Source organism: Urocitellus parryii, chromosome X (genome assembly GCF_045843805.1).
Source record: "Urocitellus parryii isolate mUroPar1 chromosome X, mUroPar1.hap1, whole genome shotgun sequence".
Taxonomy (NCBI): domain Eukaryota; kingdom Metazoa; phylum Chordata; class Mammalia; order Rodentia; family Sciuridae; genus Urocitellus; species Urocitellus parryii.
The window spans coordinates 122,135,042-122,152,639 of NC_135547.1; the positions used below are offsets into that span (position 1 = coordinate 122,135,042).

General features: G+C 36.2%; 1 protein-coding gene across 5 annotated transcripts in view; it reads right to left on the reverse strand.

Moving 5' to 3' along the window:
• The window catches only part of Glra2 (glycine receptor alpha 2), a 185,595-nt gene that overhangs the window by 30,260 nt on the left and 137,737 nt on the right, over window positions 1-17,598 (reverse strand). For 4 of the 5 annotated variants that reach the window (XM_077793933.1, XM_077793934.1, XM_077793937.1 and 1 more), the window contains one exon: window positions 5,256-5,405. In XM_077793933.1, coding sequence (XP_077650059.1) covers window positions 5,256-5,405 — 150 coding nt within the window. Of the gene's footprint in view, window positions 1-938; window positions 971-5,250; window positions 5,406-17,598 lie in introns of all 5 variants that reach the window. The other variant, XM_077793935.1, reaches the window with a different exon arrangement.

Below are 17,598 nucleotides of genomic sequence, written 5' to 3' on the forward strand. Positions count from 1 at the left end.
CCTGCCATGTAATAAGCCCTCAGTGAATATTAGCTCTTGCTACATTTGGTTTACTTAACTATAGTTCAGACTCAAATGATTTGAGAAGCTCTGTCTTTCCTAAGGGACAAATAATTGGACATGTCTCTTGCTTATCTTTTCAAAATTCAGTCATCAGTGATAATTAGAAGCATTAACTGCAAGATCATGCATGATTTGGTTAGCTCTTTACCCTGATCCCCAGCCATAACTTTGGTCATTAAACTTTGTATTTTAAATACCTATTATGAGATGCATAAACTAAAAATATAAACTTGCAAACTTGATTTCTCAATGGTTTTTTAAAAGTAGCAATTATAACTGTCAGCTGGCATCTTTATGAAGGCTTCCTTTAATCTGAAGTGTCCTCCTTGCTTCCCACTGCAATACCTGAACCATTTCTTTTCCCTATTTCCTCAAACCTAGCCCCTTTGGTACTTCTGAAGTTCTGCTCATTAACTTTATACCACTGATTTCCCTTATCACTGCTATTATCTATCAGCACCCAGATTCAATCTTTTAGTTGGTGACTGTAGCTCCTATTTCCCTGTCTCTCAAAAATATCACTTTTACTGGGGGAACTTCCATATCCATATAATCAGCTCATCCAAGACCTCCCAGTTTCTGGATTGCCTAGCTGTCAGTTTCCCTCCATCCAAACTTAGTCATAAATTCACAGGGTCATAACCTTATTTTTGTCTTTATTTTCCATGAATATCCAGAGTGTCCTTTTTCTATCCACCTTCTCTATCCACCTTAGGGTTTTTTGTTCATCACTTTCACTACTCCATGCAACCACTCCCTCAATTCCAGGTTTCTCCCTTCCTCTCTTTCTTCCTTTCCTTTCTTTTCCTCTTCCTTCATCTCTGCTATTATACTCTTTATATCTTCCATCCACTTTCTCACTTACCTGGCAAAACTAAATTTGTAATTAAACTCAAGCATCTGACTTCTTAGTATCTGAGCCTAGAAGGTTGCTAGGGGAAAACATATCTGCTTGCTGACTGTTCACACTTCAAATTCGTAACCATAGATCTCATATGGGCACACAATTGTTTGCCTCGGCATACTGTTCCCATTTTTATCCTTGGACTACTGTTTTTTCTACTATGTAAAACTGCTATTTAATATTTGGACCTTCTTCCTCAAACTTTCTACACTCCTTCTTTCTATCACACTCTCAATTGACAACCAACCTCAGTATTCATGGAAATGATAGGGGATATTAGTGAGAATCTTACCATCATTGAATTTACAAATCAGCTAGCTACTATAGTTGTTCTCCCATTTTGTTTGTATAATGGCAAAGCACAGACATTGGAGATACTGTATTTTACTTAAGATCTTGCTGTGCCACTTCCTGGCTCATGAACATGGACAAATTATTTAACTCCTCTGTGCTTTAGTTATTTCATCAATGAATTGACAATAATTTAAGTCATTATTAAAATGGATGAAATGTTTGTCCCCATGTAAGGCTAACACCTTTGTGCTAGATTTTATCCTTTCTCACCTTCTCAAGGCATTTTGTTCTTTTTATGGTATTGGTGATTGAATCCAGGGGTGCTTAACCACTGAGATACATCCCCACCCTTTTTTATTTTGAGAAAGTGTCTCACAAAGTTGCTGAGGCTAACTTTGAACTTGAGATCTTCTTGCCTCAGCTTCCCCAGCCACTGGGATTATGGGTGTGTGTCACTGCACCTAGCTGACCTTTTGTTCTTGAAATTATGCTCTCCTTCCACTGCATCCTAATATTTTTGTTTTCACTTTATCAAACATTCTTTGATCTTCTTTTCTGGCAAAAGGCCTCCCATGTACTCACATTTTATTTCATACCATCTTCTATGCTCCTCTGTGCAGCAAAGGCAATTGCAAGTAATATCTAAAGTCGCATCATTTCCTTTATTCCTTTTTTCTACTCAGCCTACTTTAGATAGGCTTTCTAAGTGATGGAGTACTCCATTCTCCTAAGATTTTTTTAAAGAATTTAACTCTTATTTAATTAATTTATTTATTTTAATGTGATGCTGAGGATCGAACCTGGTGCCTCACACGTGCTTGGTGAGTACTCTACCACTGAGCCACACCCCCAGCCTCTCGAGAAATTTTTAATTTCCATTTTCTCAGTGGACAGTCTCACCCAGTTTTGTGAATTTAAGATATTATCTGTTTGTCGGTCAATCCCAAATATATTTCCAAATTTTATCTCTCTTGAGCACATTATCTCTAATTACTTGCCAACTATACTGAGATGTCTTATAGTCATCTAAACAGCATCAAAATGTGACTCTGGAATCTACCCTAAATCTGTTTCTGTCACAACAACCCCTTGTGACAGATTACAATTATAATGCTAATTGCCCAGCTGCTTAAACAAAAAATTTGTGTGTCATTCAATTCCTCTCTTATGTTTAACCTCCTCATGTCAAATGCATCAGCATGACCTATTGATTATTTTTGCCTCTAAAGCATAACCACTAGAATGTAAGTTTCATCAATGAATTGCATTTGTTTATTCTGTTCAACAATATTCTAAGGATCTAGATAGTGCTTGGCACATAGTAGGAAGCAATTAAATATCTGTGAATTAAATGAATGATCTTGAATCTATTTTCTTCCATTCTCATGACCAATACCTTATCACTACCATCTCTTACCTATATTTCTAGGATAACCTCCTAACTGATCTGTTGCTGCTACTCTTGATTCCATGACTATCCATTCAGCCTCTTTGCAAAGTTGAATCTAACCAGAGATCCTATTCAGTTAGAATAAAACAATCCTTTATGCTCTAACAGTATAATAGAAGTATGAATTGTCTGACATACAATTAGTGAGCCAGTGTAGTGTTTCTTAAACTTATCATGTGAATCATGTTATATAATTATTAAGCATATAGTTTCTTGTGTAACTCCTCAAACTTTATCAATCAGGGGAGTTCACTAAGAATTTGATTTTTCCATAAGAGTCTGAGATGAGTCCTATTATCATAGGGGTAAGATTGGCAAAACCTGGGTAGTATTAGAGCATAAAAGGGATTTCTGAATGACATAACCCACTGGTAGTTACTGTGTGAGTTGTTTAAACTCTGTATTGTTTGTGTGTTGAAATACCATCACAATCTAATATTTTTTATGTGGCAAAGTGACTCTGACCTTGTGCCACTATTTACAGGACTTTTGTGGATGGGTTGAAGGAATGGTTAGCACCAACAGGGAGGCAGAGAGAGAAAACTTGATAAAGGTCCAATATTAAGAAGTAATGTACACCAAGAAGTATATTTATGCTATGTTTGTTTTCTTTAGGCTGTGGTAGGACAAAAATGTTTGAAAACATAACAAAGAGTATTAGATGGCAGCGAGTAGGATATATTTATCTTTTTTAGAGTATATGCAGAAAACCTTTTTGGAGATGCAGTTAGGACTTCAGCTCACACATATATAAACTCCATGTAAGCAATATATAACAATAAACATTCAACTTTACATCTAGAATTTTGGAAGCAATGATTGACAGTGAAACATTTTGGTTTTGCTTTAACAACATAGCATGTAAGTACAAATTTATCAGCAGGTTCAATTTTTCAAATTTTAGGGGGAAAAGATTTTTAAAAATCTATTATACTTAAAATTTATTTATTTGTATTTGTTCTTTTTAGTTATACTATACTTAAAATTTTAACTTGGTTCTCTAGCAATATTATTACAAGAGGTAATATTCTCTTATATCCAAGGGCATGTTTCCCTCTCAGAGTTGGAGACAGAAAACAGCTGTAAGCCTTCTGGTATCTTATATGAGATTTGGTCATAAACCAAAACAGTGCTTTCCAAACATGTCCATGCAGTAGAATTGCCTGGGGGAGCTGCAGAAATACTGATGCCTATATCCTATCCTGAAATGGGGATTTAATTGGTGTGGGATGTGGTCAGGAAATTAAAACCCAACTGATTTGGCAGGGGTTGTGGTTCAGTGGTAGAGTGCTTGCCTCACATATGTGGGGCACTGGGTTCAATCCTCAGCAATATATAAAAATAAATAAATAAATATGAAAAAAATTCTCAAAAATACATAAAACCCAGTTGATTCTAATATGCAGATAAGTTTTAGAGCTGCTGAACTGTATTTCTATTTTTCCATTTTCTATTGGTTTATGTCAGTTATACATACCATTAGGATTCATTTTGGCACAATTATAAATGTATGGAACATAATTTGCCCTAATTTGGTCACCAGTACTTCCCCTTACCCTAGTCCTTTCCTTCTCCTGTTCCCTTTCCTCTACTCTACTGATATTTCTGCTGTTTGCTTGTTTTTTTTTTAAAATTAGTGTCTTGTACATATACATGATGGTTAGAGTCTCTGTAGTATATTCATATATTACATAGGAAACTTAGGTCCAATTCATTCCACTGTTCTTTCCTTATTCTGTCCATTCTTCCTGCCCCTCAATCCCCTTCTTCTACTCCAATGATCTTTCTTCTATTTTGATGGAATCCCCCATTTCATTCCCCCCCTTTATTTTGTACCAGCTTCTGCATATCAGGGAAAACATTTCACCTTTGACTTTCTGGGTCTTGCTTATTTCACTTAGCATGATAGTCTTGAACTAGAGATCTATCAAACCTCTGGATAGTGTAAGGCTTAGGTTTCTACACTGAAGTTGAGGCAATAAGATCAGTTTAATTGGATATGTCAAGTTGCAGTCTACATGATGGACATGCTATTACCATGAGGGCATTATTTACATAAAACCGGAACAATTGATGAAAAAAAGTCAATCAGATCAGTTATGTGCACACATGGTCACATACACACAAATTATCAACATTCAAAATAGCAAAAATTTTAAAGTAACATTTTCAAATTGGGTATACATACCTAATTGGAGTTGCCAGATAAAATATAGAGAGCTCAGTAAAATTTGATTTTGAAATATACTAAAAAAATTATTTTTAAGTATATACTATGCAATATTGGGGGCATATTCATAATAAAAATTGTTTATTTATCTGAAATTCAAGTTTAACTGCATTTCCTGTATTTTTATTTGCCAAATCTGATAATTCCATCCCAAAATTTAAAAGACTGATTTGAATAACAATAAACACACTAAGACAAATTAGAACACAAATTAACTTCAGCTTCTTGGTCATTCTGTGTTCTGTTTTCTGAATTATATTGCCTGATTAATCACCCCAGGTTGTACATAACTTTGTACTGAGGGCCCACTGTACCTTATTCTGTCTCTTCTGTCTTCTTCGGAGGCGTAGGAACTCCTTGTGTTGCCTGGAGACAAAGTTCACCGCTGCATATTCCAGTAAGGCAGCAAACACAAACAGAAGGCACACTGCCATCCAAATGTCAATCGCTTTTACATAGGAGACCTGAGAAAGAGAAAGGGAGAGAGGTTTGGGGAGAGAGAGAAAAGCAATGAAAACTTTCAGGAAAATCAGATTCCTAATGGTGTGAGTGGCAGAATAACCTCATTTCCTGAGTCAAAGATTTTCTTTCTATCCTTTCCCTAAAAAAGTTGGTAAGCTATTGTGAATAGTTCTGCAATAAATGGCCTAAATGTTCATCAACAGAGAAATGGGTAAAGATAATGTGGGGCTGGGGATATATCTCAGTTGGTAGAGTGCTTGCCTTGCATGTATAAGGCCCTGGGTTCAATCCCCAGCACCACAAAAAATATAATGTGGTATATATACACCATGGAGTCCTATTCTGCCATAAAAAGGTAGAATTGTATTCATTTGCATCAACATGGATGGAACTAGAAGATATTATGTTAAGTGAAATAAGTTAGGCACAGAAAGGCAAACCCTTCATGATCTTACTCATATGATATCTCAAAAAAATTGGTCTCAGAGAAGTTGAGATTAGGATAGTGGTTACCAGAGACTGTGAGAGTAGGGGGTTGGTGATGTTGCAGAGGGATGGATAATCAGGTGCATTGTGATAGAAGGAATAAATTCTGATGTTCTGTGTTATGTACAGGTGGATATGAATAACAATGATATATAGCTCAAAGTAGTCAGAAGAGAGAATGTTTAGTTTACTTATCAGAGAGAGATGATAAAAGGTTATGGACATGCTAATTACCTTGAGTTGATTATTACTCAATATATACATGAATCTGAACATCACATTGTGGGGTGGCATGTAGCTCTGTGATAAAGCATACACTTAGCATGTATGAGGCCCTGGGTTAAATTCCCAGTACCAAGGAAAATAATACCTCAAAACATCACATTTTACCTCATTAGTATGTAAAAATACCGTGTGTCAATCAAAAAGTTAAAAAAAGATTATGACATCTAAAATGTAAGTGTATAAGTAATGCATTGGTTCTACTTAGAAGATCCTGGGCAGAGCAGTGAAAGTCACATGGCCCCCTGCCCTGTTTGCTTTGTTCCATCTTTCTCAGTATAGCCTGACTGCTCAAGTAGCTTCATCCCTGCTCAGTATAGCCCGACTGCTTAAGTAGCTCCAAATAGATTTTAACTGTTCTCACTACAAAATCTGTTTAAGTAAATGCATATGTTAAATAGCTTGATTTAGCCATTCCACGATGTATAGGTATTTCAAAACATTGTGTTGTATATTATAAGTATACAAAATTTTTACTTATCAATTTAAAACATAAGATCTCTTTAATAAAAAAGAGAAAAATAAAACTTTCAGGTAAAATGAAGAGGACCCTATTTTTAAAACTGCTCACTTCCTTTTAATCTTTCTGACACCTAAAAATAAGTATAATTAAGATAATTTCAAACTTGAATGAGAAATAAACTCTGCATAGCCTTAGGCTTTTTAAAAACCAATTTGTAATTTCCATCTATTTATTGATCGTGATGTGACAACAGTTCTAAGTAGTATTAAATTCACACAGTTCAAGAGTATTCAACCAAAATATCAGGGCTCTAACCTTGAGAAGGTATCTGGTAAAAAAAAAAAAAAAAGGAAACTATATTTTTAGCCCTTTGGTGTTTGGTTAAGTGTTTAGTAAGTCTTATAATTTAACAATGCAGATTCTGAAATCAAATACTTTTTATTTGCAAAGGAGAATATCCCCTTTGTCACTCAATTTACAATTATTTTTTAAAGTATAGGGAAGAAAAGAAATGAATAATATTGTAGCATTGGATCCCAGATTACAAAAGACACTTTTTAAACTGCCAGGTGAGTATACTATTCAGTTCTAATTTTTATATAGGTTTTTCTAAATTTTTATATTGTCATTAAGTGATTGCTAGCAAGCATCGTAAGTATTGAATATGTATTAATTTTGACCCTCAAAACAATTTATTGCCTCATTTGCTAATGAGGAAACTGGAGTACAAAAGGGCTGAATTATTACCCAAGGTCACAATGCTAACAAGTAACAGAGCCACGATTAGAATTGAAACTTGATCTAACTAATGTATTTCTTTGCTGAATATAAACATACTATTAGTTTGTATCTTGCATTTCCCTTTGGCCTGTATAGTATTTCCAATGTCATTTAACTTTTTTCTAAATCATAATTCTCAAGGCTTGCGTAATGGTGCATGCTATGATTAATCATTTTACATTATAGGATATTTAGTTTATTTTCTATTTCATTTTTGCGAATATTAATTTTGTTGCTATGAACATTTTCCACCCAAATATTTGACTGTCTCAGCTTATTTGTTGGATAAGTTTTTAGATGAATTATAGGAGTAAATGATAGAAAAATAGACTCTTGACTTAGAAAGTTAGCAGTGGCACAGAGGACTTAAAAGCAGAACTCTGGAGAGAAATATCCCAAGTAAGAATCACAACTTTGCTGCTGACTATATCTCTAACTTCTGCAAGTTGTATAACCTGTAAAATATGGACAATCATAGTATTTACCTCATGGAGTTATGTAGATAAAACCACTTAATATAAGTAAAGAGCTAAAACTAGTGTCAAGCACAGAATAAGTGGTATATAGATTGTTTGCAACTGTTTGTCTGTATAAGGGTGATTTTGTTAGTGGAAGAGATTTGAAAAAGATAAGTATTAACAAGGAAAATAAAAATCACAATCCTATTGTATCCCAATTATTTAAGATGACCGCCTGCCTTGCTTACATTATTTGTTTCAGACAGTTTAAACTACTTGTCAGTCTCACATATGCTGTGACACAGTGGTCTAGCACTTTTTCATCTCTAGCCCTTTAAATATATCATTCTTCCTACTTAGGATGCTTATTCCCATTTTGTGTGTGTGTGTGTGTGTGTGTGTGTGTGTGTGTGTGTGTGATTAATGGACTCCTCAGAATCCCTCAGCATCTGGCACAAATACCCACTCCCTCGGGAAGCCTCCTTAACCTTCTTTCTTCCTCTCTCCTGAGTTAGGGGCCATTTTTTCTTTATTATTTTACTCTGTCTATTGAATTTGTCTGTTCCTTCTTAGTTCACCTGCTTCCCTGACCCTATCCATGGGCTGTAAAAGTATTTTTTATTTGTTTGTTTGTTTTAGAGGACTGGTTCTGTGCAATATTACTATTTGTATCACCATCACAGGTCCTGACATTAGCTATTTAGGATGAATGGATCATTGAATGAGTAAATAAATGAAAGAAAAAAGGAAAGAAATATCAAGTTTTCTGCATATTTGTGCTTGAATTTCAGTAATTCTCAACTATATCCTATTATCTATAATTGCATATATTTGAAACCTCTCTAAGAGAGGAATATTAGCAATTTTGAATTCTCTCAACACACCTCGCATTCCCAGAAAATTTTAATAAGCAATAATTTTATCTTGTGCTGCTCTTCTGGGGCAATCCCGCTCTCCTGTAATAATAGAACATTACCAATCACACTATTCCCAGTTATTTATTATTCAGATGGCCTGTAAATGTTTTAAGACCCAATAAAGAGAACAATTTGTCAGTGCCTAAGATATGTCCATACCAAGAACTATATCCAATAGAGTTGACCATCATTCCTCCCTTTCCTGATGTGTACAATATTCAGTAATTTGTAGACCTTTTCCACATCTTCTTCTGACCATCAGCAGGCCACATAAGTATTTGACCTCATTTTAGCTGCTCATAAATGAATTCTTTTAGTCTCTTAATCATTTTGGTTGGTCTCTGAGTTTCCTCCAAATTACGAACATCTTTCCAGCATTGAAGTGCTGGCAATAAATGCATTATTCACTCAGTTTTAGAGGGTGTTGTGAGATGTCTATTACATACAATGTGATGCCCTTGGTGTTAGTCCCTCAGGATTGAAATTCCTTTTTGTAGCTTTTATCTAGCTCTAATGTCAGATTCTCTCTCTTTGGGGCCTAATCCTTACATGTTTTTTTGCTCACATTTTTTCCTATCTCATTCTTTTTATGATTTTTGGGCTTACATGATCCCTTCCTGAATTACTTTACTACAAATTTGCAAGACAGTTTTCAAAGATAATTAAACTCTCAAAATGCTATTATGATTCACTAAATTGGTATCTTTTTGGGCAAATTTAATTCCAAAATATTTTTTTAAACAAAATGATTAGAGTCTACTATGCTACTATGTGGAAGATACTTTACTTCCTTTGGGATATGGGGCAGAAGATATAAAGATGATAGATATGCATATTGATTCTTCCTAGAACTTCCTAGATTATACTTTAGAGGACTTTCATCACACTGTGTACCAGAAAGTAGCTTTCACTTAGATTAGAGAACAGCAAATTATGACCCAAGGATCAAATCTGGCCTACTACATGTCCTGTAAATAATGTTTTATTGAAACACAGTAATTTTTATTTATATATTATCTATGGCTACTTTTGTATTAAAATGGCACAGTGGTGACAAAAACCTAATGGCCCCCAGATCCTAAAATACTAAATGGTCTCACAAGAAAACATTTGCCACTCTGTGACCTAGACTGTAGTCTTGTTTGTACTGGTGTTGCACTTCCCTGTGGCATTGTTTCAGGGCTTAAGAAACCCATGGTCTGTTGAGCGAGACAGTCACATGAATGCATAACTGATGCAATGTAGATGTTTCTACATGTCGGAATAGAGGAAGGACCAAAAACTGGTGGAATATGGGGAGGTTGATGTTGATAGGGGAAAAGCCTTCAATTTTGAAAGGGGCAGCATTCAATTTAGGGCTTGAGGAAAGCCAGTACTTTGTTGGGTAGAAAAAGCTGTAAAGGCAAAACCCTAAGAATGGGAAAGAATACAGTGGAATTGGGAGATGGTGAGAAACCCAGTGACATGGACATGTTGGGTACTCAGGGGTTGTATGGTGAGAGGAAAACGGATGGGCCAGCAAAATGTAACTGAAAGCCAGATAGGTTTGGTGTTAAATTGCTCGTGATGATAAGCTAATGATAGTTTTGAAGTAGGGTACAGAATATAAGTCTTCTTGTAATTATCATGGTGATCCAAAAGCCAAAGTCTTAGCAAAAGCAAACTTTTTTCCCTTCTTATGGGAATTTGCCTATACTTTTTTTTTTTTTGACACTTTCCACTTCTACACAGGGCTGGTTCTCTTTCAGATTCTCTGACAACATCTCTGAATCCTTTGTGGAACATCTTCCATTTACTATGTTCTGTGAATTCTATCCTATTCAATTTCTATTCCGTCTTCAAATCCTCAATGAATTCATCCAGACCTATAGCTTTCTTTTTATTCATATGTACATGGAGTGATAGGAGTGGTGTGTGTGTGTGTGTGTGTGTGTGTGTGTGTGTGTGTGTATCTGTATCTTTCCTATACCAGAGATTGTCCAAGTTCCCATGCATCCTATTTCTTCTACCAGCAAAACTAGATATGCCAGTCCAGTTGGATCCCCAAAGGCATGTGGCAGAAGTTGTACGTGCTACTTCAGAGCCTCTAAAATCTTCCATGAGATCTTTGGATTTTAACCCTTCTATAGCCACCTTGAGTGTCATTTGTTCAAGATGGAAATGCCATAAGATGGAAGAAGCCTGGGTTCCTAAAAGATCTAGGGCCACCTGCTTCAGAGTAGAGTGTGATGTGAATGAGAAAGCAACCTCAATTAATCCTTAGAGATTTCAGGGCATTGTGTTTTCAAAGCTCCCAAATCCATCCTGCATTCCTGACTTCTCAAGCACACCTGTGTTGATTCTAAGATGTCTACAGTTAGTATTTGTAAAATCAAACTCATTAACATCCCCTCCTTTTCTAATCATCTCATTATAATATTTCTTCTCACAAGCAACCCTGGTTTTAACACTGGTTTCCTCCTTGCCTTTATCTCTAATACTCTAGTGAACAGACTCAACATTTCTTTCTGCAAAATACCCTTGGGTTTACTCTTTTTCTCTTTTTTTCACTACAATCTCAGCATTGATGCTTAGACCTGGTTATTATTATAACATCTTCATAACTGGTCCTTCTGCTTTCAGTTCCTCCCTGTGGCACTTAGTCCTTTTGCTTCTCTATGATTAAATTTAAAGCACCAATTTCATTTTGAAACATATGTGGTTAGGAACTACTGGTGGCAGCCTATTATAAGCTCTGGTGTTTGAGATCCTGCACAGCATGTGTCTGCTCTAGTTACTCAATCTTATTCCACTCTTTCCTAACACAGACTTTGGGTTTTGTTTAAGCAATTTTATTTACTCCTGAGGAAGTCAAATCCATTCTCACTGATGACTCATTGTCTGTATCAGTGGTTCCCAAATGAAGGAGGTGATTTTGCACCCCAGGAGACATTTAGCAATGTCTGGAGATAGTTTTGGTTATCACAACCAGAGGGAGGTGCTACTGGTATCTAGTAGATTGAGATCAAGGATGTTGCTAAACATAACACCCAGGAGTGGCCCCATCAAAAACTTATCTAGCCCAAATGCCAATAATTTTGAAGTTGATCCCCAAGATAGAGAAAAAAGCTCCAAACCCAGAGATCTATGTCTAGTTCAGTGGTCCTCAACCAGAGATGATATTGTTCTCTAGGACATTCAGCGGTATCTATCATTTTTTGTGTGTGTGTTGCTGGGGATTGAACCCAGGGCCTTATGCATGCGAGGCAAGCACTACCAACTGAGGTATATCCCCAGCCTGTTCAGCAGTATATAAAGATGGTTTTGATCATATCAACTGAGAAGTGCAGAGTTGCTATTGATTTTAGAGGTAGAGGAATACAGGGATGCTGCTAAGTACCCAACAAAGCATAGGATGCCCACCCATGACAAAGAATTACTTAGTCCCCCAAATTAATAGTGTTATAGGATTGAGGAATACTGATCTGCATTCTTCCTGCATTTTTTACCTGTTTATTTCTAGACAATTCCTCAAGGAGTAGCTCAAATTCCATTTCCAAAGTGATACTTTCTTTGCCTATCCTAGCCCACAGTGTACCAACTCATCTTTAGAATTTCTAATGCTCTTACACTTAGAATTGTTTAGTTTAATATTTACCTAATGAATATTTGCTGTATCCACCCAAAGTATAGAATATTCAAAGTATAAGATTTAATAATGTTTTTTTCTATCTGTGACTGAGGACAAGTCTTTGGCCATTTAGTAAGTGCCCATAAATTTCTATTGATTGTCAAATTTTCCAAGCAATATATAAATTCAAATTCCTTTCATAATCAGTGCTTTATATTAAGGGTCAGCTATAAAAGGATAATTATAAGGAAGAAAATTCTAGCTCACATATTTTAGAACTGATAGCTCATTATGTCTGGATTACTCTTGATTTGCATTTACTATGGGAAAGAACACTTATTATATCTATAACTTTGCAACTCACAGAGTTTATAAATCTCTGGCAGAAAAGTAGAGCCAATCAAGTAGTTTAGGTTTTCATGACACTATATAAACATTTATCTGTTTTTTGAACATATCAGTTAGATGGTAGAATTCAGTTAATTGCTTGGTTGTTTTGGCATCATGTCAATATTCTCTAGAGATATTTTCCTTTAATGTTCTTTCCAATACTGTCTTGGCAGTTTTTAAAAACTTGAGCAAATTTTCTTGAGTTAGTTTTTCCATGAACTACATTCTCAGTTTAGTTTCAAAGTTGAAAATCAAGTCATGAATTTATTTTAACCCTACAATTTATTTTTTTCTATTTTCAGACACTGTAGTGTTTCCTGTGTCAGAAAGCCAGTTTTTCCTGTGTTGAGCCATTTTTCTACTCCCTATTTCCCCAGGATAAAAGACTGGATCATCATTGTATGAGGATGACCTGAATGTCCTTACAGCTTGGACACCCTCTCCATTCCTTAGGTAAAGACTTCCCTGTGACAATGTGTCAACTAAAGTATATCCACATTTCCAGCCACCAGGCTGACCCCAGAGAGTTGTGACATACTTCCAGCAGCCAATCAAAGAGGACTGCTTATGACATGTACAGAGAAGGGAAGTTCTCTATAATGGAGAGAATTCACAATGGCTATGACCAACCAAATATTGTTTTTAATAGAAAAGTGACAAAATGGAATTCATAGAGCAATCTTACTTTTCTCAGATATTTTTCTTTAAGTGCAGTGATCTCTCACACTCTCCAGCTTGAGTCAATGTTTAATTATTCTCAAACTATGCCTGCAAACCATTGCTAAAGCAGAATAGAAGCTTTTCTGCTCTGTACAGTATAATTTCATTTTATCTAATTTAGAACTGGAAAATTTTTAATTAATTTTGATTAACACACTTGTTGAAATGAAGAATACCTGTTAGCCACAGTAGCCTGAGATGTGCTTCCATTATATGGAATAGAAGCCTTTGGTATCTTTAATCAACTTGCCTTTTATTGAGTGCAATGAATTATACCACCACTTTCTCCATCCCCATTTTATGAAGGAAAAAATTAGCTTATTAAATATATGTCTAGAACTTACACAGCTAGTAATCAACAAAGATAGAAATGAGAATTCTGGCTTTCCTTTTCTGTTTTTTTCTTTTATCTATACTCAGTCACTGTATCATCAGAAAAAATAAAAATAGTCAAATTAATTTTGGTGCCAAAGATTCATGGTGTTACACAATTTTATCTTTATAGTTTCACTGCCAAGTTGCCATTTTTATTGCCTAATTAAAGATCTCACACCTGCTGTTTAATGCTGGGAAAATCAGATTTCTTTGGCAAAGAGGGATGATGACAGTACTGACTACCTAGCCTATCATAGTATCACCTCCCCCTCCCCATTTTTTTTTCTTTATGTCTAATAGTCTTGTTGGATTCTAGGCAAAGTAGTTAAATAAACACAACTCATGAAGATGTTGTTTGCAGAAATATCCATTGGGTGGCAGTGCCTTCCAGCCTGGTTTCTGCAGGAACCAACCAATTTCAGATGGTCCTGAACAACCTTTGGGGACCAGTGAGTTTGTTTGGCATCCAGGCAGTACACAGGCTTAGTTAATTGATATTATTACTAAAGATGAATAAACTTCTGTCATTATGGCATTCTGGAAACTCTTCAAAGTAGCGTGACAAAACTCAATATCCAAGTGAGTTCTTTGTGAGGAGAGGTAAGAAGAGTAGAACTGCCAGTCCAAGCATACACAAGGAATACCAGCTGATATCCATTGTTAGTAGAATCATAGGGACACTTCAGAAATACTCTCCTTGAGTATCAGCCCTTTGCAAATATAGGCAGCTGGGGGAGCCAAGGTGAGGAGGAGGTTGCATTTGGAGGGAGCAGGACTAGGTGCTACCTTCTTCCCTGTGCTTGTGTCTGCCATATTTCATTACATTTTCAGCTGATAGGTTTATTGATTTTTGCCATGATCTACTTCCTGTGGCTTCACCTTCAGGGACAAAACAAATGATATATGTTTCTTCTCTAAGGAGCAGGAAAGAGAAGGGAGTGGGAGGTCAGTAGCAAATGGTCTACTATTGGAAAAACAGCCCCATTTAAGAAGAGAGCCAGTTGGGTTATCTCAGTATTAGAAAGACAACCATAAGCTTTTGGGGGATGATGAGATGATGCTTCACTTAATAGATGTTTGTGAAGTCAGTGTATGTGTGCAAGACGGGTGGGAGAGGAGAGAGAGTGATTGATTGACAGATTAAGAAAGAATAGAAGCATCTTTGGAGCCAAGCCAACTTGTAATTGAATCCTAGCTGAATGACCAATGAACCTGGGAAAATTACTTAACCTTTCAGAATCTCAGTTTCTTCATATTTCATATTGAGGTAGGGGCTCAAGGATTCTAGTCCCATGGGGTCATTGAAGGATTGAGTAAGACATTTTATGTAAATCTTAATGCTCATTTGGCAGATTGTAGATGCTCAGTCACATTGGTTTGCAAGGGATAAGCTCCTGAAGACATTGCATAATTCAAAACTTGCATAATTCAAGGCAGTTTTCCCCAGAGGAATAAATGTAAAGTACAATCTGTTGTATTTCATGTTCTCTGCATGCATTAAGACTTTATTAATATTTTTATATTGCCCTATTTTAAATGCACATATTCTAAGTTCACATAAAATGGAGCATCACTGTAGTGAGTACTCTTGTATGTCATGAGGGCTGAGGTATTCTATTGCAAAAACCAAACAAAACCAAATCACCAATATCACCATCATCAAAAAAAAAAGCTTGAAATAGACAACATTATGAGTTATCTCCATTATAGGATAGCAAAACTAAATTTACTCATTAACTTTACCAAAATTATACAGCTAAGGGATGGTTGAGCTGAAAGTCACAATTGATTTGGCTTGACTCCAAACTCTGGTTGTTGGTTTGTTGTTGTTGTTGTTGTTGTTGTTGTTTGTTTTGTTTTCATTGACCCCTAGAGAACCTCCCTCTCCGGAGGTGAGTCAGAGGAATTATAGACTGTAATTTCACCAGATGACAATATCTGATGTGGAAGAGGTGAGAAAGTACATGCAGATGGATGGACAAGTAAGAAACAGAAGCGCTTTCACACCTACTGCCATGGAGGTACTGTGATAAAAATGTTCAAAGATGACAGATAACCACATTCTCCTTAATTTGCTTTCTCAGTCAGCAATTGGTGCTTCACTTTCTTGTGTCTTGTCCATTTCTTTATTTACTTCCCAACTCCACCCTGCCCCAAGTTCAAATTTCATACTTGTGAGCAAGAAAATAGAAAAGGTGAATTTAATAAAAACAATCCAGTCCTGTCCTTTAGACTGCTTTAAGTGAAAGGCTTTGGACTAGTTGGTAGTGTATATGGTGGTAACAAAGATTTTCTCCTGGTCTGCATCTTGTGGCCCCCAAGAGGGGACTTAATGAGAGGAAGAGTATAGAAGAGCTGAAGAGTGTCCATCCCCTGAACTGAGCTTATTGGCATATGATTTTTACATTGGCTATGCCCCTTAGAAAGAGATTAAGAGACCAGATTAAGAAGGTGTCACTGACTAAATGTCTTACTCTTGACAATTTCTGAAACTTGGAACCCTATCAAAGTGGATGGACCTGTATTGGGTAAATATATGCAAGTTTTTTGTCATCCCATGACAGTCATGAATAGTGTACTCCTAATGAAAGCTGACCTCTGAGATGACTGGTGGTAAGGTATTTAGGAAATGAGTGATTGGGGCTACAAAATAGGGGCAATGTTAGAAGCCCAGTTCAACTTTCACTGATAAAGGAGCTATTTCCCCATGAACAAGGACTGAACTCCTGGTATGGAGGTTCCTTACAATGCAGCTGAGTGTTACAGCAGGACGGATGGGAATTGCTTTGGTGGAGGGTCAGAGTATTTCACTGATGAGAGTATGGCATGAAATATTAATTTCAGTTGAATGATAGTCAATTGTAGCTGAAAAGCTTTCCTGCCCAGCCTCTGACCTGTGGCCTGGTTTAACATCAGCTCTGTACTTTAATGTGAGCTCACAGTGGAAGCTGCAGGTCAGCAAGTATGTCTCCATGGGAGCCAACTTGACAGAAACCTCCTTTTCTTGGCATGGGATTCTGGCCACTTAAGCCTAGTGTGTTCTAACCTAAAGCTCTTGAAGCTAATCAGCGACCTACTGTTTCATACCATGCAAAGTAAAACTAAAATGGAAAAATTCTAGGGCCCTACCATGCTTCAGGTTCCATGTAGGGAAATAAAAAAGAAAAGAAGCTATGAGTCAATCAGTGGTTGGGAATTAATGTCATAAAAAAAGCCTCTGGCCAGGCTGGTGATCTCCCTTTTTGGTAGTGTAAATTACCAAAGATCGTATCTCCACTGTGCCCATTTTCTGTAGCTGAGTAGCATTTTGACTGCAAGTCAGCTCCATGCCTCTCTTTTTACCACAAAAATCCAAAGCACAAATCATCCACTAATAATTAGATACTTATTTGCAATAGATACTAGCCTGCAGGAGTCTGTTAGTAATTAAAAAGAAATCCAACAGCTTCTTGGAATAAAATGACATAAATAAATGTGTTGAGTAACTAAAAAAAGTCACACCATCAGGAGGCATTATTATTTTTCATTGTGAAAGTGTACAGAATACTTAAAAGATAAATTGTAAGTGTGAAAACAGTTTAGTTAGGCTCATTGAGCCTATCAGTTTCTAATATCATTTACACATATCTGCCTCAGAGAGTTTAGATCAATTTCAGTCTCTTAATAGAAATAAATTCTGTAGGATTTACATAAACTAAGAGGAGGCAGAAGGGC